The sequence below is a fragment of the Falco cherrug genome, chromosome 4 (assembly GCF_023634085.1).
Source record: "Falco cherrug isolate bFalChe1 chromosome 4, bFalChe1.pri, whole genome shotgun sequence".
Classification (NCBI taxonomy): Eukaryota; Metazoa; Chordata; class Aves; order Falconiformes; family Falconidae; genus Falco; species Falco cherrug.
The window spans coordinates 76,363,098-76,390,101 of record NC_073700.1 but is presented as its reverse complement, the minus strand read 5'-3'; the positions used below and the strand labels follow the sequence as shown (position 1 = coordinate 76,390,101).

At 38.5% G+C, this 27,004-nt stretch overlaps 1 protein-coding gene across 5 annotated transcripts in view; it reads left to right on the top strand.

Annotated features, from left to right (window-relative positions):
• CDK6 (cyclin dependent kinase 6) overlaps positions 1 to 27,004 on the top strand; it is a 147,399-nt gene that overhangs the window by 16,180 nt on the left and 104,215 nt on the right. For all 5 annotated transcript variants that reach the window (XM_055706595.1, XM_055706592.1, XM_055706594.1 and 2 more), the window contains exon 3: positions 21,200 to 21,335. In XM_055706595.1, coding sequence (XP_055562570.1) covers positions 21,200 to 21,335 — 136 coding nt within the window. The remainder of the gene's footprint in view (positions 1 to 21,199; positions 21,336 to 27,004) is intronic.

The window sequence follows — 27,004 nt, the reverse complement described above, 5'->3', positions numbered from 1 at the left end:
TAACTATATAGTTATGATACAGCAGTAATGTGAATTTGGCATCAAGGGTGGGTTTTGTCTTTGTAGTAATTCTTAGTTGACTTAATTTAGGTCTTAAGTTTTAAAATTATTCTATAGTTTCATAGCCCTAAATAAAATAGAAGTTGTTGTCCATTCCAAAACTTCGCAGTTGTATATAAAGCATTTTGGTTTTACTCTTTGTATGAAATCCAGTTGTTTTCCAGTTTTTGCTGAACAAGTTGATTCTTAATGAGCTAACAAATTATTGAAAGATAACTGTGCCCATATACATATATAAATAAGCTGTGTTTTTCATTCAGAAGAGAGGAAATTTCCCCTCCTATAGCAGCTCTTCATATATTTTTTTTATATTCTGAAAAATATTTTAGATTACGCATGTATGATTATTTACCAGCTATACCTTTAAATTATAAAGCAGTTGCATTTAATAAACAAACCACTTTAGAATTTTCCAAGGAGTGTTTTTTTCCATCATGTACTTTGACATTTTCCATTTGGGAAGCTTTTGATGAGATAATCATCAGAGAGTGGAAATGTGACCGTTTATTTCCAAACTGTTTCAAAATACTATCTGCATCCAAGTTACTGTATTGATTTTCCTATTTATTTATTTACCTTTAGACTTTGAAAATCTAATTTGTCCTATCCTTAGAATAAGTTCACAAGGAAATATCCCGCTAAATAATCCTTTTAAAATCAGGCCGTAGAATCCTAACAGCATTAGGATCCATCTTTAGATGGAACCAAGAATATTTTATATGGGTAGTAACAAACTCTTCCATATGATGCTTTAGGTGTCATTTTAGGGTTTTAGAAGAAGATAGGTCTCTAGCCTAAGAAACATCCCACATAATTTTAAGGACCAGGTGATGATTTTGGATACCTAAATACAGAGTGTACTGGAATGTGACAATTTGCTGATAATGGTAGAGTTGCCCGAGGGTAGATTTGCCATGACATACCTAGCAAACAATTTATAAACTTAACAATAACTTCCATACTGTTTTAAAAGCATTTATACTAACACTGGCTGGTTAACACTCTGGATTATCATTAACAGGTGACTGATCTTTTCTTAGTAAAAGAAAACAAATTACTTGCATATGAATTCATCTTTGCAGGAATTTCCCATTTTAATGATTGAAAACTCAGTTCTAGTGCAGACAAATTGTGCTGAGTTTAAATGAAACCTGTTGAGTTTGGACTTTTGCAGCATCAATCAGTGCAGAATGTTACATATTTTGATAGAGACAAAGAAAGGAAGTGAGAAATAGAATAGAAAAGCCTATGTGATTTTTTTTTTCCCTCTCTTTTGTGTGAAGCTTTGGCTAGTCTTTTAATATCTATTTGAAGTGTGGTCACTATGATAAATAACTGAAGGTGTCTGTTGCTGTTTAACAATGTCTGAGAATTCCCTTCTCCCTAAAATCAATTAATTTTAAACCGGAAATTTCAGTACTTTGTTCACTGTTTCTTAAGTTAGCATATTTCTAGGAGCTTTCTGTGAATGTAATTCCTAGCTGCGCTGGTGCTTTTGTTTCTCTTCATCTGTGGAGCCAGGGCTGTACTGTAAGGATAGAATTCTATCACTTTTTTTTTTTCTTTTTCTTTTTCTTTTTTTTTTTTTTTTTTTCACATTTGATGTGGTATTTTGCATACAGCTGCAGAGTAGACAGTTACCTTTGAAAAGAACATTTGGCTGGTTTAATTTGATTAGAGCAAACCACCTCAATCATTTCTGAACTAAGACCGTTTTCATTTTAACTTGGCAGTAGGAGTTGGGAATGTACTGACTGTGCTTAGATGTTTGGGGGAGGACTCGTCTGGATACAGAGCTACCGCCGGACTGAAACAACCTTAGAGGACTTTGCCCACTGTGCTCCTTCCCCATAAAAAGGGAGGGCTGTGAAGCCATTGAATGTCAAATTTAACTTTCATTCATTATGACAAGGAATTGGACTCCTTGTGAGTGTTTCTACAAAAAATTGCAAACTTAATACATAGAAATACACAATCATACGTTTTAGGAAAAAAAAACCATTATATTAAAAGCAGATACAGGATATGAAAGTCTTTCATTTACAACAAACTTAGACAACCCTAGCAACAGCATTTTGAATAAAGTTGTAATAAAATCCAACATACAAACAGAAATCTAGTGGGTTTCTCATAGATACATTCTATTCATGTTAAAATTGTATCCTTTTCAGTAAGTCTTAGTAAGATTCCCACAGCCCGTCACTCTCCTAGCTTTGACTTTTTACCTCTTTCCTCATCACATAAATATATCATAACTTTTTTTATGTTGCATATTAAAGATGAAAATATCTTCTTCAGATTTAAGTATTGTGTATTATATGTGATTTTTGCTTTTCAGTTGCCCTCACTGGTGATCAAATCATTTTCCTAGAAAAACCCTTGTGGCTGTCTAGAATGTCAGTGTGTCTTATAATAACAGCCCTTCAACAAATTATAGTCAGATGGTATTCTTCAGAAAAGACGGTTCTGATCTTTAAGTGCTCTGAATTTCCAGTAGTGGATCATCTTATATACAATATTTTAACCAGAAGATTACAGTTGAAGGAAGATCTTCTGGTTATTCTTGTATTGTGTTCTGAAAACCAATATGCAGTTAAGCGTTCATCTGTGTGAGCAGCCTAACACTTGCTAGTAATGGGGGAATTGCATCCACATCTTCAAGCTAATCCAGGAATGCAGGTGTAAGTTTAAGGCATGAGTTTCCGCTGGTGAAGTTAAAGACCATAGAGTTACACTGATAAATAACCTAATGTTAAGATGAACAAAAAGGCATTAGGACAGGCAGACTGTGCAGAGGTGGCCCATCAAACATGCACATTCGAGACTTTACCATTCAGATTTTAGATGCTGCAACTACTGAGTTCACCAAATTGGGGTAGAAAAGTAGTTCTTTCGTTAGGAGGTTTTTCACTGGTACGGCGTCAGAGTTTCTGTTGACCGTGTCAGTCCTCCAAATTACATCCCTTTTTAGCAATGCAAATAATACCTCTCTACCTTAGTACGTATCCTCTGAAATATTTGATCTCTCTGTGTTGTCACCTGAGCAATTTGTACAATGTTGTGCTTACTTCCAAACACCAGGTTGCATCACAGACACAGTCGTTTCAGTCCTATGGACATCTCCCTTCTCCGAGAGGAAGTGCTTCTATAGCTGCATTGAAACTTTATGTCTAACTTGTTATTCAGTAGCACAGCACTAGAACGTTTATCATTGATGTCCAGGTTTCTTTGGGATGATGAAGGTTTGTGACCTGTATTATTTTTCTCTACTAGGAAGTAGGTGAATCTTGTTTTGCTAATTTTATCTAACAGCATACTTTGTGTTTGTGATCTTTATGACATAGAGATTGAGCAGCATCTGCACTTTTGATTAGTGTGTTGTTTATACTTAGATAACCTTCTAGATTGTTAATGGAGATAGGCCTGCGCACTGATCTTTGTGGTTTCCTCGCAGACATCTCTAATCAATTTGGTGCCTTAATGTTCATCTCTGCTTTTTATAGGACGTTGAGCAACAAGTTTTGATCAAAGCAATACTACCCATATCCAGACAGGTTTGAATCAATGACTGTAGTCTGAAAATCAGAATTAAATGTCTCATTAAACTTAAAAGATTTGGCATTCTCAGAAGGGCCCAGACAAGTTAGTACTTCTGTAGAACTGAGCACCTGTGTCTCTTCATTGCACGGAATCATTCATCACATTGCCTTTACGTTTGTAACATCATTTAAAAAAAAAAAAAAGATACTATTACTTAATTCTATGCTGCTTATTATTCATGTTGTCTCCCTTAAGAAACCATGAAGGTTTTACTACTTTTTATTTTTTCAGATTAAAACATCTTTTAGAGATGTCAGTTATATCAAAAGCAAATCTTTATGCAGTAGTGAAAAAGTGCAAACAGAAAAGAGACTGAAACTGAAGACCATGGCAGTACAACAGCAAGAATAGTTAGGAGTTACACAGAAGATAACCCAGTTGACTAAAAATGAAAGGTATTTGTGGCTATAGATAAAACCCAGATAGGTGAATAACACTGATGAGGGAGTCTTCTTAGAAGGCACTTTATTAAGTATATTGGAATGTCCAAAACTGGTAGGATATTGTGATATCTATAAGAAAATATATTTCAAAGACTGCTTGGTTTCCCATAACCTGAAGTTGAGAGTGGACAAGACCATTCTGCAACAACAAAGCTTAAGTCAGAAAAAGCAAATTTAAATCTGCCATTCTCTAGGTCAATAAAAAGGATGTTAAGCCTATAATTCTGGAAGAAACTGAAAATTCAACTAAGTTTACTAGAACAGTAATAAGGGACAATTTCAACCACTGTTCATAATAAAGTGGGCAAATCAGACAAGGTTTAAAGACAGAACTTTACAGACACTGTCGGTTGGTGAAGCAGCTGTACCTGGAGTACAGGGACGAGAGAGCACTCTCCACGTAGCCTGAAGTAACTTCAATAGCTGGTTTAAGAAATTCTTATAGTAAAGACACAAATCATAGTGGCCGCAATAATTAAATCTGGTATTTTGGGGAAAGGGATGGTTCCCAAACTAGAAGTAGTAACAGTAGGCTTTAGAAAAGAGAGATTAAGAACCAGGAGGTAATCAAAGATTCAAGTCAAGAGGCAGGATATGCAAATGCTTAGATTACACATGGTAGGTACTCAGATAGAGATTTGTAGCAGCACATTTGGTCACTTGGGTCATATACCTTTCCCTCGTGTGATGCTCTGCCCCGTCACTGGAAATCCTGGCTGCTGCTTTGGATCTTAGCCTCTTCCTGGGCACTAGATGTAGCAGGGCGGTTTAAAGTATTGGTTCCTCAAACTCTCAGGAGGGATGGAGGATGTCAAAGGGAAACAGCAGACTTTCTCTACCCCTTTTATGGCTCTGCTCCAGTATATCGTGATGGATGCACAGGACATACACATAGCCATGCATAAAAACAATAAAACAGGAATGTAAGATAATTGTGAACAGACATCTAACCTCAACCATGTGAATATTACAAGTATACTCCATCCTAGTCATTTAGAGTGTCCCCATAGTGAGTGCAGAAAAAGGATGCGCTTTCGGAGAATAATTCATCCCACTCACCCTCGGTACACACCTGGAGCAGAATGAATTGCTTTCTAGGAGCACCTACCTCTCTCTTGCTGACTGCAGAGAGCAGAGGTGGCTGATGCCGGGTGGACACCCAACTGTAGCCTGCTACAGCTAGGCAAGGGTAGGGCCAGTCAGTACAGTTCAAGTTTGAAGGTGGAAAGTGGAAACACTAGTAGGGAGTTTGTGCAGCCAATAAGAGAAGGTAGAAAAGCAAATAGGAAATTATTTGCGGGTGGGGAGGATGACAAAAAGCTGGTATTGAAATCAGAGGGTACTCAAACTATGAGAAATCAGAGGAGGTAACTGAGTAAGACATAAGGGGAGCTTACATTTTTTTTACCAAAACCTATAGTATATGGATTGTTGATAAGGGTTTGTACAAGACACTTTTTTTATCAGTTTGGCAAAAATTATGTACTTTTCCTAATAGCAGAGTGTGGGTTTCTGTGAAATGTACTGACTTCAGGCAATCTGCTTCTAGTTTGCACTTGGCATTAGAGTACTAAAGGGAGCAGGGTGTAGCTGGAGCTGGGTGGGCATTGCCTGGTTACCCGGTACCCAGTTTTAGCTCCAGCAGAAGCCATTTTGGTCAAAACTTGTTAATCTCTTACAAGAGGAAGAGTAACTGAAGATGTGTGTTGGAGATGGCCAGCCATGCAGCCTACAAGTGGTCTAAGGCACCTTTTAAAGTTTTCTTGTGTATTTTTCTCCTTTCCCTTCACTCTGCCATACTGGTCTCATATGGGATTTGCCACTAAGGGGGCAAATTGTCACATTATTGACAACGTTCTGATGCTACACATAGTTTCATTGCCTCACATTCCTTTCGAGCAAATTACGTGACTGTACAATTGCAAGTAGTTGGAAAATCTCTCGGAATAATTATTTGTTTTAATGTAAAGATTTATCTCAAAACATGTCAGCTCACATTGCTTGGTGATAGCCTGCAAAGTTAAAGTCAATCAATAATGCTAACAGATTCTGCTCCATCATTTTTTATGTTGAGTGTCTGTTGGAGCCAGTTCTTTTATAACTTGGTTAATGAAGCTTGAAAACAGCTTTTTTATTATGGAACTGCAAAGACACTATCACTGTAGTAAAGCAAATAAACTGCTTTATTAAGCCATTTGGATATGGATATTACATATGTGTGTGTGCATATGTGGAAAAGAAAAAACATGAAAATTTCAAGGTTTAACTGCATTTGTACCAGGAAGTTAAGAATTATGATTTTGTAACATGGATAAAGATTGTTAGACATGTAGGACTGCAATTAGTTTAAATTCTGTGCCTTAAAAATGCCTAAACCATTTTCTTTTTTAAAGTTAAAAGAAAAAATTGAAAGAAAATGAGGGCAAGCCAGGAAAAAAAACATCCCAAAAGCTAATTGTTTTTAAAAAAGTTATATGACATTGAAAGTTGGAACTTGGAACTGAAATGCCATCTTACTCCTAAGTATAATAAAATAGTAAATTTTATTAAATGTATTCTGGAAAGAGTAAATGAAAATTATGAAGTCTGATGTGAGTGGCAAAAAGCCCAGGCAATATCCAAAAGAGTAAACATCTGATGGCTTAACCCAACGGGGGCACAGTCCACTGCAGCAGGCAGTTGAACAGGGGATGTCAATATTTAAAAGCAGCAGAACTAATTTTTGAATCAGATGGCTTTTTTTTCTCCTGTGTGCAGTACAAATATATCTTTTTAAAGGCTATAGGGAATATTTAGATGTTGGGATTGTATGTCTTCTTTTAATATTGACCCTTTTTTAAATTTTTCAAATTTTGTAAAATTTAATGTCACTTTGATCTTTCTTCTTTCAAGCTTGAAATTGCCATCTTTAAATTGCATTATTCACTCAGTTCCAGAACTTACTCATTCCAGAGCACATCCTTTATACAAAAATATCACAATATCATCTTGCCAATTTTTAAATAGAGGCTTTTCTTAAAAAGACTGTTGCGTTCTTGAAATAATTTAACTAAAATTTTCTGAATGGACGTGATTATAATGGTATTTCTAGTATATTGATCACTGTAATTCTCACAAGCCTGAAAGAGTGTCTTGTGCTTTGGAAAATCTGTGTTACTTTTCTGCCCTCTGGAGTGAAATCACACGGACTGTACTGCACTTAGACCAGTAGTCATATACCATAGAGCTTTGTGTACAGAGGCATTCATGGACATGAAGACTACTGTGTCTTCCTGGATTTAGCAAAAAAAATGCTCTACTGTGTATGTTTCTTCCAAATGGATTTGAGACAGTTAGTTCTCAGGCAAATATTTTCATAATCCAGACACAGATTCTTATTTCAGAACATATAGATGCCAGTTGCGATGTTTGAAAACCAAGACATGCCTGCATGAAAAGTAGGTAAGGCAAATCACCAGAAATTTTGACTTTTTCTTCACAGAAAGTCACTTCAATTCTGTGATAACTCAGAAAGCAGCTGAACGGACCTTTATAAAACATGTGAACTAAGTCGCTTCTAAGTGGAGACAGCTGGGGTCTATTTAATATCCTGTGTAAAATGGTAGAGGTCAGCTTTCTGGAATAACTTAGGAGTTTTATTTCACGAATAACCTACTGCTGGAGGGACCTGGGGTGATGGTGAGGGTCTCAAACTAAAATGCGCTCTAAGGAAAAGCTCCAGGGCTGTAGCTGTCACTCTAGCTCTGCATTTGGTGCAGGATGGTAGGAAGCATCTTGTGGCCTGTGATACCTGAGCATCCTTATAAATGTCTGTTGTGTGGGTGCTTATTAATGCAGATAACTACTCTCATTTTTTTCTTCCAATTACATTCTTATGATTTAGCATTGGGATACTAATGGAAAATCATCGAGAAGTGCCACTTTGGACAACAAGTTATTCTCAAATTTACTGATGACCGTAAATGCCTAGGTTATTTTGTCATATGAGACCTTGGTTCCTAAATCACTTAACTTATCTTGACAGTTTTATGTCTTTTTTTCTCCTTGCAATTAATGTGGCCATATCTTTACTATCTTATGATCGTGCATTTCCTTAATGTGTTCCCCGTATCTATTCAATTTTATTACTTTTGTCTCCTTGAGTTTTGAATCTTATTTTATTTTCTAACTCCTGCTATTCCAATGTATGTTGGCCATGTGGATGAAACAAAAAAATACTTGTCTTTCTAGGCCAGTGTCACTGGTAAGTGTTCATCCACACCCACACAGAAGTTACACGATATAGCAGTTGATACAATTGGTAGTCCAGTGACACCTTAATTAAAAGCCTGTGGTGCAATAAGCAGGAAAATTCATATAAAAATTGCACATATATAGTCATGTCCAGTATGATGATTACATACCTTTTCACAGTGTGAAACTTTGGCTTTTCCTTGACTACATATTTAAAGAGAAGATAAATGGAAGCTCTGAAAAAAACCCTAAGAGGGGTAATTGTTCCTGTTAGATGGAGAAAAGATGGAAATGGGAGAAAAAAAAGTAGTAGCGTGTCACTGGAATAGGCAAGTTGGCCGTAGGCAGAAAAGGCTTTTGTAGACAGTGCTGGTTCTGTGGGCCCTGTATGGTGTGTAGTGTTGCCTGTTTAGTCACCTGTACAAAGGCTCAAGACCATCAGCTGGGGTATAAGCTTCTGTGCTGTTTTCTCTGAACAGCGGTAAATGGGATGATTGGAGGGTTTGGGGATGGATTAGAGAAAATAATGAGGAGCGACTCCTTCAGCCCTCGATGTCTCTTGACTTATTCTGGAAATAAAAATAATTACATTAATATTAATAAAAAGTCATATACAGCTTAGAAAGGGTTAGAACAATTTCCACCTCACCCAGTATTTTTCTGAAGTGAGAAAGAACAGATAGCTTAGGGAGTGGTGTAAGAGCAGGACAGACCTGAAGTGATAATTCCTGACAAATTAAGACTCGACAGTTTTGACATGAGCTTGCTCTATGATCTTAAGTAATCTGTGTCCACTGCTTTGTAAGTCCATGCAGCATTTGCAAGCAGGCGCGAGCCAGCCCTGCCTTGTTCCCAGGCAGATGCCTACTGGCGCTGCTGGTGCTTTGAGCCAGCTGGAAGCCGCGTAGCCATGTTAGAGCGGCGGAGCCTCAGCCGTTACGCTCTGCTGTCTTCAGATCTTCCTCAGCTCAGCCTGAGCTGACACTGGCTGCCTGAACATCGCAGAGCATGCTCTCCTTTACTTGCAGAACTGGGATAGATGTACTTTGTTTTCATTTGCCTAGATCTAAAGATGTTTTGGCACTCCAGGGGCCAGACCTTGTTTGCAAGATTTGTTAGAGTTTGCTCATTTCTTTCAGAAATGTGGAAGACGACGTTGCAAAACAACCAAAACACAGTTTTGTCATGTATTTACATCTCTCATGCACTATAATTTACAGAATGCTAAATTTATTTCAAAACTATTCATGCATTGAAGGGTAAACCCTCATCTCATGCTGCTAAAAGATGCCCCAAAAGAAATAGTTGTCTTTGCCCCAAAGTAGTAAAACAGTCGAATAAAATTTATTGCCAGCTCGAAATGCTACTAACACCTCATTTTCATCGCCAAGCTCTGCAAATAATATTTAATTTGTTTTCTTTTACATATGTGTGCAAGAGCTTAAAGGAAATACTTAAAGGGCTGTACAGCCTGTAGAATACTTCACTTCGTGTGCATTAATCTTTAAATGGCTGGCTCATAGTGCCATGTAAACTGGCTGGAAAAGGAGGAAACATGTATTAGACATCTACCTGAAGAACTGGACAATGAAAGCATCTGAGAATCTACAGAAATAGACATTTTTAGTTTCCTTTGCACATGCTATGAATTAATTTATATATATATAAAAAAAAAAAAAGACAGCTTAGTAGAAGAAATTACATGGTAGCCGAGGAGCTTGCATGGCCATATGGGAATGACTGTGAATGGGAAAAAAAGCGGCCATGAAGTCCACATTTTTAAAAACTTGTAAGATGTAATATCTTAAATTCTGATGAAATGTGTAAGGAATTTGCATGCTAATGGAAACAAGGATCTCTTTTTATGTATCAAGTGTTTAAGAGCAATTGCCCCCTGGCTAAATTTATTAAGCCAGAAAAATCTTGTAAATTTCTATTGAAGATTTATTAGTCCCATTTGTTTCTGTTCTGTACAACATGAATATTAAACTCAATCCAGCAAGTTTGTCACAGGTGAAACTCCCTTTCAAATTAAAGGAAATTCTGGACCTGAGCCAAAGCCAGTTAAATACATGTACTGACTTCGTGAGGCTTAGGTGAAGGTTCTTGTGTGCAGAGCTTTTTAGGATTGATCCTGGTCTGTGGGGCTTCAGTCAATAGGGCAGAGGTATTTGTAGTGTCTTTTTTCTTTTGTTTTGACTCTCTCTCATTTTGTTTGAAGTTCCTCATGAGAAGAAATATTTTTAAATACCTTCAAAAATCAATTGAACGTAATCTGAAATCCCCCCAAGTAAAATTGCTCAGTTATAGTCTTCCTGGGAGAGTCATCTCTCCTACATTCATTTAAATACAAGCACCTTGTCTTCATTAGTCATCTAGGTGTCTTCCGTAACAAGCAGGGACAGACAGTACCACCCCCCTCCGAGTGATGCAACCAACCTACTTCTTTCCTTTCAATATAGGGAGGCCTATACGACCCGTTCAGGCTAACCACCAAACCCCTGAGCAGCTCCATTACATGAGTTATAGCTCTTCCACAGTAGCTGAGAGGAGAACTCGGTGCTCCAGGAGCTCTGCTGGGCTGTTGTGTGGATGGATGGCATTTGAGCTGCCTGGTGATGGGTGGCCAAAGACAGCTGTTAGTTTTCTTGCAAGCCTTAAATCTGCCTTCTGTATGTGCTGAATTCGTGTTACCTTTCTATTCCCTTAGTTTTGATGCTTTGGTTGTAGAAGAAATACCCCTTACCTGTTCTCTTTCTCTTACAAAGTTATATATTACTCTCTGCCAGTCAATTTTTCTTTTAGTATGTAGTTTATAGAGAGGAGTGCAATGTTTAGGTGTGTAAATCTGGCTGCCTCCCAAAACCTGACCAAATCCTGTTTGTTTTTCTTACCCATGTGAGCAATCACCTTTGTCTTTTGATTTTTGGAAATCACCTGAGTGCTATTTACTTCTGGGCAGGTGGGGGGTGATTCGTAGCACGTTGGGTGGTGGTGACAGGACATGGTACGGTGCTGCTGGGAGGTTGGTTGAGTTCACTGTGCTCCCTTCCAGGTTTTGCTGAAGTGAATGGAGGAATTCCAGTTGTCTGAAGTTAATGGTGCCCCTGGCATCATGGCACATGGACTTCTTGGGAATAGATCTGGCATCAAAGCCTGATCAAAAGTTGTTCCCCATATCAAGTGTGGCCAAAAAGCACTGTGAATTACATCTGGGTTTATGTCTTCTAACTTCATGCAGGAGAAGTGTGTGTGGAAATCAACACATGAAATGTAAGACACGTTTTAGATTTTCACTTGGTCTATTGGTGAATGTGGCAACTGCGTTTGCTGCCTAACCACCATGCTTGCATTGGAAGTGGGTGGTTACGTCTGGTCCGCTATCAGGAAATTTTGAGCTGTTCTAGTGAATCCATAAACAGATAGTTTCAACAGATTTAGACATTTTTTAAAAGTTGTTTTCATATAGTTAAAATATCTGGTGTTAAATTGCTGTTTCCATTTGTAAGGTAACAAGAACTGTTCATATCCATTGCTGTTTTCTAGTCCCCCAAGTAAAGACTGGGAGAGCAACAGTTCGGTTTTGTTCATTTCAGAATTTAGGGAAAAACAAATACTGTGATCAGCTCTTTGGCATAAAGTATGAACAGCTTTTTCAGAGATGTATGGCCATATTCAAGAATCAACTTGAGTCCTAAAGGTAATTAAAAGGTTTGGAAGGAGAGACTGTGGTACAGATAAGGACACTGAGGTGCAAAAGGGAGCTCACATGCAGGGCCCCAAGTTGTGGAGTTCTCGTGGCATGGGTAAGAGAAGCCAAACCAGGAACCACAAACACCAGCTATCATAGTACATACGGGTTTAAACAGCATACAGGGATTTACATCGCTCTCCAGGAAATGACAGGCTGAGTGTAAGGAAGAGAAAAATCACCTTTTTTGGCCTTTTGTCTTTGTTCCATGTGCACAGACAACGAATTCTCAGTTTATTTTTTTCCACTGCTTTCATTTCTGAAAGATACCAGGCATATAAAGGAGACAAAGCTTTAGATGTTGTGTATGTACTTCCTTAGAAGTCAGGGTATTTGCATGCTGGAAGTGAAGTGCAGTGTAAGTTCTTTGGTAGTTCAGCGCTAGTGGATCATGCAAAATCAAGATCTATGACGTTTTTTCTGTACAGTACTCCCCTAACTCTAAAATTGCATTTTTGTACTGACAGAACTAAAAACATTTCATAGAATACTGCTCAAAGCTTTTGTTATGTCAGCTGACAGTGCTGTCATGGCAATAAACAAACAGACTCTGTAAGAAGTTTGCACCTGATTTCCCGGAGTGGTGCTTGTTTCATTCTCTTACCAAGGATTTTCTTTGCTATGATGTCATCTAGAGAGCCAAGAATGTTGTATTTAAGAAATGATGCATAATAATAAACCCAAATATAAACAAATGGGCATGACAGCGAACCATGCAATGTTTTATTGTGTTGTACTCCTACATATACTAATTGCTTTCTGTTTAATACTTGGATATTACATACAGCATGTTACATTGAAAAGCCTACAGAAATCCTTAATAATTCCTTGAATACATTAGAAAAACACAATTCAAAGCTCTGAGTTATTTATTTACTTTGTGCATATCAGTGTTGTCAACTTTAGCCAATTAAGCCAGTTTTATTTTTCTTTAGGTATTTTCTTCACCTGTTTTCCTGCTCTTTTGCTTTTGCATTGGAGTTCACAGTGTTGTTAAACCGTGGAAGTTTTCCCTTTCTAAAAATCAGCCGTTTGATCCTTCTTTGAGAATCACAGACCATTTGGTCCCATCTCTACCTATGAAGTGTTGTAGAAATGTATTTTCTTACAAGTGTGTTGGTGTTTCACAAATCACTGCAACAGTACTTTTTCCCAGGGCCTTAATCAAAACTGTTGTTGCTGCCAGTAGAAGAAGCACAGCAAGACATTTTGCACCTAGTGCTCTCTGTTCCCTCCTCATCACCATCACCATGCCAGCTTTGGGCTCCTTTCAGCAGCTGCCCATACTGGCCCTTCTTCCTAGGAAGTGCCAGCAACATCATCAGCTCTCAGGTGTACTTGCAGCATTTAGCAAGCCCCCTTATCTTACTTGTTCCATGGCTCTGACAGCTAGATTTGCCCTTCAGAAGTACTAACGGTCAGGCTGTGGTTGCTTCTATTCCTGAGAGCTTAGCGTGTGCTGGAGGTTTTAATTCAGATTCAAAGAGAACCTGAGTTTTGCGTACAGCCACCATCCCCCAGTAGAACTGTGGCTGTAGAGTAACCTGGGGGTCATTCAGCAACAGCAATTCCTGAATTGATGGTAAGCATCAAAACAGCAGACCCCTTCTGTCATCTGCTACATTACCTGCATCTCTAAAAAAGCAAGAGCTTGGACTCAAATTTGCATTGGAATTACTGACCACTTTAAAAATGCTGAATTAAACATGTCAGGAACTGCTGTGATATTGCAAGAATTTAAAAAACTGTATGAGGTGGTACAGAGTATCAAACGGGACATTTGATTTTGTTATTTCCTTTGTTATTTTTTATATGTTAGCATCACCATTATGTCTCAAGTGTAATTAGATTATTAAGCTACTAAAGAATGAATGATAATTTATACTGTTGTAAAATCTTCTGAAGATGAGTTGTTGGTTTAATTTAAATCTAGGAAAGAGGTGATCAACTCAGATTTAGGTCCTGTGGGTTTGGCTCAAGCATGAATTCAAAATGTAAGCTGAAATGTGGAGTCTGTAATGATCAGTTCAACTGTGAGCTACACATGAATAAAGACTGGATTTTGTTGTATCCCAGCTTGCACCAGGTGCAACTGGGAGTCCAGAATAACTTGTGCTCCTTTAATTTGAACCAAACAAAATCAATATTCAGACATAAGTTTTATTTACGCGTTGAGCAATTTAGGGAATGTAAAAGGAATGCAGCTTTCCCCGAGGAAAGTATTCTACAGAAAATCTAAAACACTTAGTAAAAGTTGCACTGCGCTGCCAATGAATCGGAGCATCTTTAATCTGTACTCTGAACTGGAAGTTTGTGACAGCTTACTGGGAGCTCTCAGTACTGTATAACAGCAGTGAACATGACTCTGAAAGGCAGTGTACCTTTCCTTGCTCGAGGATCACATGAGCGCACTATGAATAGGTCAGACAGCTATTGGTGATCCTAAACAATCTGTCAGCGACTGTCTTTGTAAGAGGCCACATTATTTTTCTGATTTGGGGGTGACGTGACCTGTCCCTTGCAGGGAGAATCTGACAGTCTGGTATGGCAGCACACAGGAGTAAGTGCAGGCACTTTCAGGCGGGTATTTTCCTTCTGTAATGGCAGTTGCACAGTGTGTGGCCAGTTTGGATTTAAAACCAGTTGCAATGAGATAAAGCTGTTAATGGACTGGTGAGGAGGTATGTATTTTAAAAACTGGTGAACTGTGTAGGATGAGTCCTGAAAGTGAAGTTCTGCAAGGCACGGTATTGTTTGAATTACTGAGCCTTACCAGATCCATTTCTGGTCCTTGCCTATTAAAAATAATTTCCCTTTGCAAACAAGGTGAACAAGAAATGGTAGTGTGAGGGCTAAAAAAGACAGCATGCTGCTGTGAACGAGGAGAGGTGTGGAGAACATCTTGACAGGCATGTTTTTCCTTGAAGTAAAACTCCTTTAAGAACTGCATCTTTTAGTGACTTGGGTGGCACAGTGAGTAAGTGTACGTGGCCTTTTCATCTTTTGGGCACAAATCCTGCCCTCTGTTGAAAATGACAATTAGTTCTGGTGGTCTCATCGGAGCAGGCATTTGTCTGCATCACAGCACCGTTCAGGCTGGCACCAGGGCTCATGTCTGCTTGCCTGGGGCCCGGCGCAGGAGAGCCGGGGTGCCGCGGGTCAGGGCTGCAGTCGCTGCCGAGCGTTGAAAGCTTGCCCGGTCAGCCCACACTATCGGACTTTAGCCAGTGCTATTTACTTCACTTTCAAGAGCATCTATTCCTCTCTGTCACTTTCTGTCTCTCTTCCTCACACACACTTAAAGAACAAAACCCTCTTTTATACAGCTAAGCATTTTAAGTAATTTTTCCAAGTCAGAAAGGGAGAGACACTGGAAAAAATTACAGCGCAAAGCTCAGCTTGCAGATGAACGATTGCCTTGTCATCCTAATGTCCCCCTTCCTTCCCTTAAACCTCTCTAGTGAGTGGGCTATAAGCAAGGGTATTGGCAGAGCTCTTGTAGGTCTCCAGGACGGGACTTTCTACTGCCTTGCTTTCGGCATGCAATTGTTTCTTCATGATAGCTCTTTCTGCTCTGCGCACAGCAGATAATGAATGAGTGACTGCAGTTGAAAACATCTATCTGCATAACATCTGCCTATCCTAGATAAATTCATTTATTTTATCTGATGTTATGTCCTGCCCTTTTCTGCTATTTTCCTGAAGGAGGTTTCTTCTGAAGGCAAGAAGAGATCCTGCTGCTCTTTCCTGGACGGGTAGTGAAGTAGTAAAAATGTGCACGAACTCCAAGAACCCAGTAGAAATGCAGAGAAAAAGCATTTGAGACATAAAGTTGCCATGAGTAACACAGAGATACCCAAGCTTATTTTAATTAATGGAGTTTGACTCTAGGCCTGTGACTGCTGCTGGATAGAGCCCCCGGTGGGCTGGTGTACTGTGCTGCAGGCAGCGCTGGGCTGCCACGCTGTATGTTTTCAGTACCAAGGTGCGTCAGTTGAGTGTGATCTGAGTGTCTCTGCCTTATGTTGCAGTCTGCCGTGGAAGTATCTCCTAAGTATTGATGCATACTGGTGCAGCTGCAGCTGGCGTGACACGTCGGGAAGGTCCTGAAGACTCCATATGCTTTCGAAAATGGAACTTGGATCTTGTGTTACTAGTGGGTTTACACATGTTATCCCAGAAAAAAATGCACTTGAAATATGAGATACTTTGAATTTAGCAGCCTTTTCATCTCCGTGTGCTCTTTTTTCACCTAGAATTACTTCACTAAAGCTCCTTTGAGAGAGAACAATCTACGTCTGAAACACCAGCTTTCAGAGGCATGGAGGAGCAGGTGATTGCTGATTAAGATGAGACAAAGCAGAATGTCCTGAACAAAGGGAAAGAGCTCCCTCATACCTTTCAGAGGGTGAAGCTCTGTTTCCTGTTTTGCTGTGTGGGACACAGTTCTGATAAAGCACATGTTCCATTCCACTTGCCCACCTATTGTCTTCTTCATCTGAAATACAACCTCTTTGTTACAATATATTGGGTATACGTGATTCCAAGTAGAGACTGGTTTCTGTTAGCAGAGACTTTTTCCTCTTTAAAAGCAAGAAAGCTGAAGGTAACTAATATTAAAAGTATGGGGGAAACGGCTTTTTTTTTCCCCAAAGAGTATGTAGTTTAAGGAGTTGGGGTGAATGAAGGGCTTGCTGCTGAGTGGCTTCCAGAGAACAGAAGAGTATGGCTGCTGCTTGGAAATTATGGACTCATGGGATTAACCTGAGCCAAAGACAGTGAAAGCAGAAGCTATTCAAGCTCCCCTCCACATATTTGTCAATAAACCTCAATCACAACCTGTGAGAGTCTTGGTATCCCAATCTTGTGGTGTTTGTATAAACACTGTCAATTATACAGAAATTCGGTGCCATTTTTCTGTGATGTAGATAAATACCCTTCAGAGTTAGGTTGAAACCACCAGACTCTTTCCATCTGAGTCTTTGTCCAGACTTACGAAACCTTAAAATTGTAGTATATTACTATGCCACTACTTAACCACGCCATAGTTGTCTTAAACATTTCTGCTACTCTTAAATCAATGGCTCCAGTTCTCTTTCTCTGTCATATATAAGCTAGGAAGTAACTTTTCCTAGGAAGACACTGTTCCCAAGAAAGTTAAAGTAAATCCATGTTACTGAAAAGCTTTAGAGTGCAAGGACTTTTTTGCTCAGTGCTGTGAGTGACCAGCAAAGTAAAGGGATATTTGTTCATGTTGGATTAGTCCTACTGCAATAAAAATAACAATAAGCCTTTGGATGCATTGGCAGCAAGTGTCTAATTCTGTGGTCTTCCCTTTGGCTATGATCTGGCTAATTTTACAGATACACTTATCATCTGTTTGACAACAGCCAATAGAACTGATGTCCTGCAGTTTTTCAGGTCTTACTGTCAGATCTGTTTTTTTGGTATTTATTGCAGGTGGCTTGGTCTGATGGGTTTGATCGCCATTGCTGTTATCTCAGTGGGTGACAGAGCAGGTGAAGTGGGTAACTTTATAGCAGTTCTCAGAGCATCTCAAAATTAAGGACTTTCTAGAAGCAGTTACCAAATTAGTACCAGTCAGTAGATGCAACAGTTTTCAAAGGAACTGGCATAACTGTGTCTTTTCTTAGGAAAGCATTAAGCATTCAGACTGTATATTGTAAAATGAAGATGAACTGAGGTTGCATTTCTCAGATTACATGTTGTAAGAAGCTGTGGAGGCTTCAAGACACATCATCTAGGTTTTTGCATTCAAAAAAACCCAGTGTTTTTGTAGGAAGGCAGGAGGTATTCTGCTGGGTTATAGCAAGATCTGCTAGATGCTAGACACATTAAAAAAAAACAAACAAACCAGACATAGATTTATAGCTGATAAGCTTTTTTTGCTTTCAAACAACTGACTTGAAAAAATGTCTGCATTAAAACACAGGTAATCTGTTAAGTGTCTGTTCAACAATGTTCCAGTTCAGATCAACACATCAGGTGGTATATGACTCCCAGCCAAACATCTTGTTAAATACTTGCAGGATTTCCCATAGCGGATCTTACTTTAATCAAATAATGCAAACATTTTTTTTTGTAAGTACAATAGAAGGGCAGGGCTTATGTTTACAAAGTATCCAGTATGGAAATCCTGTATTAATTGAGTTTACATTTGCTTCACTTAGGACAGTAACTCTTTAAATGAAAGGCCTTTTGCTGTTGACTGTTCCAGGGAGGCAATCACATGCAAAACTAACTAGTCATGTTCAGAAAATCATGAGGAAATGGCTTAAGAGATCTGCACTGTAGACCGCAGAGACGTTCTTAGCTAAAGAAGACAACTTTATAGATTATTTTCTCACAGTGGATGTAAAAGAGTATAACGTATAAAAAGTAGGTTTATCCTTACAGAAACTACTATATAAAGAGGCTGTGTCTTTGTCAGTCTGTTTCCAGAACGATTAGCATGGGCAATGCCAGATGTTTTCTTTTTGTAATATCACAGATTCATATAGGCTGTGCTTTAAATTACCATCTTTCTAAGGCAGCAGCTGTATTTTCTATGAGTAAACATAAAGTGCTTCCACCCAGCCTGGTGCAGGATCTGGAGTTTTTATTGTTAACAGTAAAGCATTTAGTTTCACATAAAGGGTGTAAAAAATGAAAGATGATAATATTATTACTCAATAATAAGTGATTAGAATTGCGCTCCTCTGAGTTCCTTATTTTGCTGTGCCAGAAAATGCCAGAATCAAAATAAGCTACGTAACAGCAGAATTAAACTGACAATCAGCATTTCCTCCACAATGAGTTGGAAATTATGTGTTGCTTCTATATTTTATACAGCGAAATCTTTTTTTTTTTCCTTTTTTTCTTGAATTAAAAGTCTGCTATAGTTGAAAAGATAATTTTGCCAGTGTATTAAATACCTGGCAAAAGAGGTGTTTTAGAACATTTTTAGGTAAATGTAGGTCAACGCAAAGGAATCATACAGTTGGAAATACTTTCCAGTGTTTATGTTCAGATGTTCAGACCTGTCTGGCTCCTCTCTATTTGCATGTGTTGGGGTTATAGGCAGTCCGGCTACATTCCACATTGATTTATACAAATATATTGCAGATTATTAACCTCCAGCCAAATACCAGCAAATTTCACTTTTCAGGAAAGTTTGTGGCTTTTCACAAAACTGATTTACTGTGTGTGGGACATGGATCTTCCGTGTACACCCCATTAAGGGAATCATAAAGAGAACAGTATTTGCCTTTATGAAGAATGTGCTGAGACATTTGCTGTTACAGTCAATATGTTACCGTAATAATTTAATTAATATTTGTTCATATGATGATTACAGATTAAGTACAGATTAGTCTTCTGGGTAGAGGTAGGTTACTGTAACTCTGGTTCCCAATTTATTACTCACTGAAAAGCTTCTTTAAGCTAAAAGGAATGTGCATGCGTCCATTTTCAAAACATGGTGGCTAGTAAACAATTTTTAAGTGTCTGACCAAAGATTATTAGGAAATTCTGTTAAAGTGGGGCCACTGCCTTAACATGTTAGGTCTGTATCATCTGAAGTGAAACATACTGCTTTCTTAAACCTGGATTACAGTCTTCACAGATAGTTGTGCCAATTCTTATCTTCCCTTCTCCTGTGAAATATATTGAGATTTAAGTTAAGAAGTAAAAACTCAGTACAAAGTGTTTTCCTAGTCTCTTTGTCAGATGTCCTCTTTATAAAGCAGTGACCCCCAAGGCTTTGTGCATGATCTGTTGTCTACAGATCCTGCATATAAACATACTGCATGTAAAGGCTTTAGTCCTTGGACAAAGAACAAAAATATTATTTGATAATGTTATCAGAAATCCTGCGCTTTGCACAGATATGTGTAATACAACAAAGTAACTGCCATGATGTTGACCAAAATAAGCAGCAGTATCAACACTAGTTTGGTTTGTTATCGATGATAGATCCTCAAGGTTAACCATATAGACTTTTTTCTTTCTAAGTATATTCATACATCTTCTAAATCTACTGTCACCTAATAAAAGCAGCGACTGACTTTTTACCTCAGTTCAGAGAGAAAGGCAATCTGATCTTTACAATTTAAAACTAACTAAATAAACACATTACTGAAGTATGTGAGCAGGGAACAAGCCTCCTTCCATCTGTAAGATGGTTTCCTATTGTGATAGATTGTAGAAGTGAGACTTGAGGAAGGATAGTGAAAGTCACTGGCATGAGTATAGGTGTAAAACATAGAAGGATGAGCAGATGTTAGTGAAAAAGATAAAATGGTGATTAAAGCTGATATGATAGATGAAGTGGAGGAGGTGAGAAAAATAATAATTAAAAAGGGAAAACAATAGGAAATGGAGTACTCATACAGGAATGTAATGTTCTGAAGAGCTTTGCAAATTAGTTTGATGTTGTGCAACAAGGTGAAATGATAAAGAAATTCCAGTAAACAAATGACAGAAAGTGATGAGAGAAGAAATACATCTTAATAGTGGCATCTTGTACACAAAGCTTTTTTCCAGACTGTGCCCTGACTCTGAAGATATTCTTTGTGTCCAGGAACTTGCAAGAGTAATCAGCAAAAAAAAAATCTGTTTCTGTCAAGGGAGATTTAATTATTAAGCCATGTAATGGTGAACATGGAGTTATGTGGGAATAAACTGAGGTTGCAGGCAAATATCCTGTATATTTTTTCTCAAAAATGCTCCTTGCAATTTTTTTATTTTTAAATGACTGTAAGTGCTGCAGCATGGGATGTGGATAAATACCAAGTGATTTTCTGTGTTAACTCTAGTTGCTCTGTCCGTAAGTTATTTTCTTTCCATGTAATTATTTTACTTTGAACAGCTGATGAATTATTAATACTTAATCCTATTTCAGAATCTACATATGAAAGAGAGATACGATATTATTGATGTATCAGTAGTTATTTGATTAATCAAGAGCTCAAAGATTGCTCTACTTTTGGAAAGCTCTTTCTTCCATTCTATATATTGTAAGAAATTTAAATAGACATGTATGAGCTGCAAGGTATGTATGTCTGTACTGGTTCCTGTATACTTACCTCCTCTTTTCTTTTCCTCCTCTCAGACTGTTTGATGTGTGCACCGTGTCACGAACAGACAGAGAGACCAAGTTAACATTAGTGTTTGAACACGTGGATCAAGACTTGACTACTTACTTGAATAAAGTTCCAGAGCCTGGAGTGCCTACTGAAACTATAAAGGTATTTAAGGAGAAAAATTTGGATATTATTTCAGAAAATATTAGATAGGAGGGGCAAAGAGGTAAATCACAAAGACAAACTGCATTTTGATTCCACAGGATTTTGTTATATCAAAATTGAGTAATGCCCAGCTTGGGACATGAGCTGCAGCACAAAGATCTGTTTTCATTAAGAGATGTAATCTCTTTGTGGATTGGGTTTTTTTTCTCTTTTGGATTTACAAATCCCCTGAATCTCTACTGTTTTACCAAATGTAGCATTCCAAATCATTAAGAATGACCTTTGCTTGCTTGCAGCTGTAGGTAGGTGATTCCGTCATTGTTTAGTCCAAGACTACCTGAGCCTTCTCTAGAAGGTGTCTGGTAGAGTGCTGGATATTGTTAGAATGGATAAAATAGACCCTGTGCTCCTATCCCCTTCCCATTTCCTTTTGGTTCCCCAAGAAATTCCTTTCATGTCCCTCTTGCCAGAAAGGTTTCTGTATATTGCAAGAGCAGGACATGTTTCACTGCAGACCTGCAGTAAGCTCTGTGCAGAGGATGGGCTCAAGGATTGGGGTAGCCATGACCAGTTGCAGAAGCTTGGAAGGCTCTCAGTAACTACAGGATGATCATGAAGTTTTCCTATCATGTTAGCTGATACTCTGCATCTGTAAGAGAGGACCTCTTCCCTGGATAGGACATGCTTGCATTATTGGTGCTAAAATATGTATACCAGCTCCTCTTCTGGGAATTTCACAGTGAAGTGCTACACTGAGGATCATAGCTTGAAACGTTTGACAAAATGTTTGCACCTGGGAAGAGAAGCGGAGGGATTGATGTTCCTACATTTTGACTGTATCTGTTTAATGTTTCTTTTGTTTTTTCTTTTTCCTTGAAGAGAAATAATTTCTGCTTTCAGAGACGGATTATCTTGCATTTGTATAAGTAATTTCTGGAAGTGTGTTGTGTCATCTCAGTCTGGCAAAAGTCCTGAAGGGAGGAAAAGAAAACATGAAACTTATCTGAAATTAGTTGTTTTGATTTTGGAGGGGGTTCTTTTCTTTGTTAAGAGCTTCAGACGTAGGAGTTGTTTGATCTTTTAGTATAAAATCAGACATAAAACTGATAAAGATCTTTTAATTTCTATTAAAGTCACAAATACATAACATCAGTCGGTTCCAGATACCATGAGTTTTGAGCAACCTTAGTGGATAAAATAGAATTTTTAAAAATGGATACAGCTTTGATTCAGTCCCAGCAAAAGGCTGGAATGTACGCTCTTGCATTTGAAGGACTCCTATGGTAATGCTTTTAGGGTTCTACTTCAAGGGCTTTGAAGCTACCTAAGGGAACTGTGTTTAACTAACACTGTGAAAATAATGTACAAGGTGACTTACGTATTATCTAACTAAATATATTGAGATGGATGGGAACTGAATGACTGAACGGCCAACCCTCTGAAATCTCAGTTTGGAATATCTTTTGAGCTATGTTTCATTATAAAGGAAATAGAAGAGGTGAGCACTGGAGTAAAACATTTGTGATTTTCTAAAAGCCTGTTCTAAGTTTGCACGAGTAGATTGTAATATGTATGTGTGAATATACATTTCATGGAGTTCATATACTGGTAAAGGAAATAGTTATGTTTACTTGTGAAAAGCACTATTCTCCGTATGTGGTTTACTAGTTTAACCGAGTTGATATATCTGATAATTTGGCAGAGAAATAGAGAAAAATTTTGCCACGCAGAAACAAGGAGGAGAAGCAATTCTGGTCTTTTATGTAGAGCGCAAGTTCCGCTGCAGCCAGTGACATTAGTGAGCGTAAAATTCAGTTTGCAGTACATACAGCTCTTTTTAAATGGGTGAGGAAAAATGTGAAATTGCTGGTTACTTGGTCATCACTTTTGATTTCAATATTTGCGTGGTAGCTGTTGTGTTATTTCTTGAATTCTGTTTGGCATGGGAAAAAAAAGAGAATCAGTTAACCTAAGTTGCACCCTGTTGCTTCACTATTTATGTGAAAACACCCAGTTTGTGGAGGTACTTTTGCTGATAGTCAGGGCTGATCACATGAGGAAGGGTCTGAAGGCTTATTGCTAATGCATTTTGATACCTTTCTAATGATGCAGTCTTTATGGATATTCCTGGTAGAAACTGAAGCAAAGTATAGTTCTCCTGGCTGCGGGAAAGTATTGCCATTTTGCAGCAACTGAGCATTTAACCCAGAGCACATAGATCATTAAATGACTAATCTGACTTTTTATAGTTTGGCTTTTGAGGTTAATATGGATTTGTACTTCATTTATTTTCCAGAATTGCAGACAATTTGTGTAGAGTATTTCCCCTCACCGCTAGCACAGTACAAAACAACTGCCAGCATTGTAAGACCATCTGTTAAAGTTCTGCATGTGTCAGCAACACAGAGGTGCCAAATGAGCCGAGTAAGCTCTGGATAGCTTGAAGTTGAAGGATCTAATATACACCTCTTTGGCACCATGGTGTAAAGTCAACATTTGTTAGAGGAACTTGAATGACATAAAATTACTATGAGGAGTATCAGCCCCAAAAGATCTTTTCTGTGTGAATTAACTACCATCATTACATAGCATTTCGGGGAGGGATACTCAGCTTTTGCTGGTTTGGGACATGGTGGGGTTTATAGTTACCAGCTGTCAAGTAATGTAAGTGACACTGGTACCATGTTAAGACTTTCCTTTATGTTTAGCAGATAGTAGTGAGACTGCAGCAGTTCAGACAAACTAACTGTATCAATCATTTAAACACAACTAAAGCTTTTGCCTTAATGCTGCTCAGCAGTGCCTTTCTAGTGTCTAAAGCCCTGCAGCTGGGGTCACCCCAGAGGGTATTTTAGGAACATATTCACAGGTGCCCATAAAATGATAGAAGAGAAGCAGTTTCCCTTTGAGGCATTGCCTGGTTGTGGGAAAACTTACCGGGGATGTAGGGCAGACATGCTCACTTCCCATCCCTGTCACCAGGAACAGGAATGCTGTAGTCCATTTCTGCGGCTATAGCTCTGGCTACTGAGTTCTAGGTTATTCTGGACAGAAGTATTTTAAATCCTCTTTGCTGATTCACTTCCATTATTTTTTAATGAGTATGCTTTGGGCTGGAGGGATGGAGAACACAATTCCAAATACTCATGGACATGGCATCCACCTTTAAAAGAGAACTATGTTCAAGACCTTAATCTAATTAATATGCCTTTGTAACTACTGGATTATAGTCCTGCCCAGCCTTGCTGCCTTCCTCTGTCAGACCCAATTAATGGGTTCCATACGGGATGAATCAGAACCAGCAATGTCAACATCTTCCTTCTTTCCTCTCCACCCATTATCTTCTCCCTTCTTTTCTTCCTGGGATATCTTTAACTTTAGGGCAGTTTACATGGAAATGGAAGGTATGAGTTCAGTTTCCTTAGGACAGAGCTGTTAGTCATGGACCGGTCTTTGGTAATGTTAATGGTCTTAGCAGTTGAGCCTCCAAGAGACTTGGCTCATTAGGAACTTTTGTTAGTTGACATAAGGGTAGTGGAAATGGGAATGACATGTCTCTGCCAGAGAAAGATTAAAAAAAAAAAAAAAGAATAGTTAACAGGCCAGGCCAGTAAAGTATTTTGTTGTGTTAATCTTTGGGACTGAAGCATGTTTAACCTGAGTCATCTCATTTTGATGAGATGCTTGTTAGGCTGGCATGGGTTTTTTGATCCTAAAGGATTTGGTTATGGATATGGTTGTCATAAAACTAATTACATTTTTAATACAGAAATCATGTCCATGCAAACAAGTTGCTGTTTATTGATTTAAGCTATTGCAATGTACATAACAGTATTTAGCTTTAAATTAATATGTGCATGTGATGACTTGGTATATAGAGCTTTAAATTAAGTTGTTTAGGAATCACTCTTTGAAGTTCCCTCCAGTCAGCTTCTTCTGCTGGGCCAAGGAGTCTGTTAGAATGAGAGGGGATAACAAACTGTTCCCAAGGTTCTTTAATTTTAGTAATGAACAAAGTTAACTTTGTAAGTTAACTTTGCAAGGTACATAATTGTAAGTAAACTTGCGGCTTCTTGCAATAGTTTTCTTACAACTGATGAGAACTTAGCCTGCCCAGGCTACACGTGCTGACTGGACTGTGCCTGTTTCAATCTGACAGTCACCATGGGAGGGAACAGAACAAAGGTCTGCGGTATAGCAGGTGTGTACGTTACCTGTCATGAGATGTTAGAAGAGCTGGGAATGTCCTTTTACCCAGGTCTGTGATCGGTACATCTTTGTGGTATTCCCCCCAGCCTGGATCAGGGCAGCCAAATCGCAGAGAGAACAGGGTGTAAGGTATATCCTTTTCTGGGGTGTTTCCTGGTTTCTCACCCAAGTGAATCGCTTCTGTAGGTATTACTCTGTTTCTCCTTTGCACAGGAAGCCGAGATCTCCATCTGATTCTGGGATCCAGATTTTGCTATTTAGATACCTAAAATTTAGGAAGTACAGCAATGAACCTAATTTTATTTTGTGGATTTATTTGATAGTAGCCCATAAATTGAATTTTAAAATATTACCCCCAGTCCTAGAATAAATGTTGCTGTGTGCCCCTGTGCATTTCCTGTAACTTACATTACCTGCTACCAAACCACGCAGACTGCTCACATCTTTGCAAAACTCTTAGAAAATTAATATGAAGATGTTGCTTCTCAGAAAGCAAACCGGTGTTCAGTGCTGTGAGGTGAGTCATCAGCCATCTGCCACAGTTGTACCTACTCAGTCAAACACGTATGAGATGTGGAGCAGATGTCACACAATCATGCAATTCTGAAAACAACAAGATATTCCAGGAAAACAGATTCACCAGTACTAAGAGTCTTCAGAGTGTGGCCGTATTTAACAACATCAAAGTTAAAAGTTACTAAAAAAAGAGCCAGCTCAAATTAGTAAGAAAGATACTAAGAGAAGAGCTGTTACTAACATTTTCCTGTCAGTACTTTTGTAGTGAAGAAAGAAGCAAAACATAGTGAGGAATTTAGAGTCCACAAATAATGGATCAGTCCCCAGCTGATAAAAGAGGTGTGAATCCATTAGCTTCAGTGAAATGATGCCCATTCACAGCTGCTAAGGATCCCGTTCTTTGTGGAGTATTTTGCAATACATTTTGTTCTGAATCTGTGTTATGAATTAAAGAGTTGTCACTATAAATAAACGAAAAGCAAAAGGACTGACTGAACTGATATATTATTATGAGATTATTTTTTTTTCTCTCTGTTATCCTACTACCAGAGGTTGGAACTGCTACACGGAAGGGTAGCCGGAGAGAGCAGGTGCCCTACACAAAAGGCAGCTCTGAAGGAACTAAACCTTAAAAAGAGGATATTCTCCAAAGTGTTGTGGTTCCATCTGTTGCAGGTGGTGTCATTTCTCTCCCATACTGTGCTGCTTGTAGGGACACAGCCGCATCTCCTTTGGTGCGGTGGGGCAGGGTAGTCATGTACAGCCTGACTGAGGGGCTAGGAGGAGTCATGATTCGAACAAGGGGACTGCTGAGCACAGAATGCTACAAAATAAAATGTTATATCTGTACCATCGCTTCTTTATCTTGGGCCTTTTTACAGTCAGTGTACAGCCACTGCTTTTGATTATGGTGGCATTAAATATCTCCAAATCTCTACCATTTC